The following is a 2,500-nucleotide window of genomic DNA, read 5'->3' on the forward strand; positions in this document are numbered from 1 at the left end:
CCTACTGCACACTTCACTGCTGTCACACTGTCCACATACATGTCCTGCACCACCCTCACGTACATCTCTGACACACCAGACTTCCTTATACAACACCACAACTCCTCTCTCCACCCTGTCGTATGCTTTCTCTAAATCCACAAACACATAATGCAGCAGTAGGTTATATAATTCTGTGGGTGTGTATGTGTGTTATAGACAGGAGAATCCTGTTTTCAGGGAGAACATGGCCATTCTGGAGAATCAGCCAAAAGTCAGAGGTCTGTCATTCACCTCGTTCCTGATTCTTCCATTCCAGCGAATCACACGACTCAAACTTCTAGTGCAGGTAAGAATCAGCCAATCAGAACATTTTAAATGTTCAAACAGGGTAAATCAGCCAATCAGATTTGGTGTGTGTGTGTGTTCCAGAACATTCTGAAGAAGGTGGAAGAGAACTCCGAGAGAGAAAGGAACGCTATAAAGGCTCACCAAGAGCTTGAGAGGGTGTGTGTGTGTGTGTGTGTGTGTGTGTGTGTGTGTGTGTGTGTGTGTGTGTGAGAGAGAGAGAGAGAGAGAGAGAGAGAGAGAGAGAAAGTGTGTGTGTGTGTAGGTGTGTGTGAACAATACCATGTCTGGTCCCCTCGTTGCCATGGTAACTGCCTGCCTGTGATTCTCATCACATCATATAAAACTTTAGGTTTAATTGGAGTTTAGTTTTATTGTGTAAAGGTGTAAGGTATATGGCATAGGGAAGGGGTAAGGTGTAGGGTACAGGAAAAGGGGAGGGGTAAGGTGTAGGGTACAGGAAAAGGGGAGGGGTAAGGTGTAGGGTACAGGGCAAGGGGAGGGGTAAGGTGTAGGGTATAGGGCAAGAGGGAGGGCAAAGGTGTAGGGTATAGGGCAAGGGGAGTGGGAGGTATAAGGTATGAGGCAAGTGGTAAGGTGTAGGGTACAGGGCAAGGGAAGGGGTAAGGTGTGGCGTATAGGGCAAGGGGAGAGGTAAAATGCAGGATATAGGGCAAGGAGTAGGGGTAAGGTGTAGGGTACAGGACAAGTGGGTACAGAGGGTAGAGTATCTGTATTATGTGTGTATATGATATGTGAGTGTGTTTGTGTTTGATATGTGTGTGTATGATGCGTGTGTGATGTGCATGTGTGTGTTTCAGATTGTGAAGGAGTGTAATGAAGGTGTGAAGAAGATGAGTCGTACAGAGGAGCTGATTAGCATTGAGAAAACTCTGGAGTTCAAATCGAAGGTAAAGTAGAGACATTTGAAAAGGATTATTACTATTGTTAGCATGACACTCCCACAGTGTGTGTAGGAAGTTGGGAAGTGCTGCTCTGGAGGAGCATGACCCTGATTTTGACCTTTGACCCCAGTCAGTGCCAGTGATATCTCACTCTCGGTGGCTCCTAAAAAAGGGCGAGGTTCTGCAGATGTCCGGGCCGAAAAGCACGCGCACTATGAAAAGCCGAAAACTTTTCCATTCCCTTTACCTGTTCCTGTTCAACAACCTGCTACTCATTACTAAGCGCAGCTCCAGGTAAGTGTGATGTCATCAAAGTGAGACTCACTGATCATAACTGGCTCAGACACAGGGAGGAAACTGCTTAAGTCACTAGGAAGCTCATGTAAATAACTAGAGTGTGTGTGTGTGTGTGTGTGTGTGTGTGTGTGTGTGTGTGTGTGTGTGTGTGTAAGTGGGGAGAAGTTTCAGGTGTTGGACTCGTGCAGTCGCTCCATGTTGAGGACTGAGGATATGGAGGATCAGGGTCAGGTTCTGGCTTTTGCATTTGTGCTCAAACTGCTGGAGAATCAAGAGGAGCGACCAATTAGCTACATGCTAAAGACCACCAGCATGTAAGACACACACACACACACACACACACACACACACACACACACACACACACACTCTCTCACACATTAACATACAAAACACAAAAAGCATAAACACAAGATCACCATCTTCTTGTTCTTCGTCCTCTTAATCATCATTCTCTTCTTCTTTATTATCTTCTTGTTTATTATCATCCTCATCATCATCATCATTCTCCTCTCCATCAATGTGTTCATCTTCTTCTTTTTCATCTTGCTCTTCACCATAATCATCATCTTCACCATCTTCCTTATCGTCATATCTTCTTCGTCTCTTTATCATCATCGTCATCATCATCATCATCATCTTTCGCTTTGGTCTAATCTATTGTATTTGATTAGACAGTAGAGTTTTTCACACAGATCAGATTTTTATTTGAGTTTGAAGGTAAAATATCTGCAGGTGGAAAACTTTCAGAAGTGTGTCAATGTGGGAGCTAAAAACGTCTGCTCACAAACACAACTCTTTGTGTGTGTGTGTGTGTGTGTGTGTGTGTGTGTGTGTGTGTGAGTGTGTGTGTGTGTGTGTTTTTTCTGCTCTGAACAGGAGTGAGAAACTGCGTTGGATATGTGCTCTTACCCCCAACCGCAGGACACGATTCCTCTCAGCCAGTGCACACACAGCAGGTACACACGCAC

The 2,500-nt window shown here is 45.0% G+C and overlaps 1 protein-coding gene across 1 annotated transcript in view; it reads left to right on the forward strand.

Moving 5' to 3' along the window:
* The window catches only part of ngef (neuronal guanine nucleotide exchange factor), an 18,008-nt gene that overhangs the window by 12,136 nt on the left and 3,372 nt on the right, over window positions 1–2,500 (forward strand). Inside the window, exons 9-14 of the mRNA XM_046876892.1 lie at window positions 199–328; window positions 412–486; window positions 1,149–1,238; window positions 1,363–1,526; window positions 1,685–1,843; window positions 2,409–2,488. Of these exons, the coding sequence (XP_046732848.1) occupies window positions 199–328; window positions 412–486; window positions 1,149–1,238; window positions 1,363–1,526; window positions 1,685–1,843; window positions 2,409–2,488 (698 nt within the window). The remainder of the gene's footprint in view (window positions 1–198; window positions 329–411; window positions 487–1,148; window positions 1,239–1,362; window positions 1,527–1,684; window positions 1,844–2,408; window positions 2,489–2,500) is intronic.

Source organism: Silurus meridionalis, chromosome 20 (assembly GCF_014805685.1).
Source record: "Silurus meridionalis isolate SWU-2019-XX chromosome 20, ASM1480568v1, whole genome shotgun sequence".
In the NCBI taxonomy this organism is placed as follows: domain Eukaryota; kingdom Metazoa; phylum Chordata; class Actinopteri; order Siluriformes; family Siluridae; genus Silurus; species Silurus meridionalis.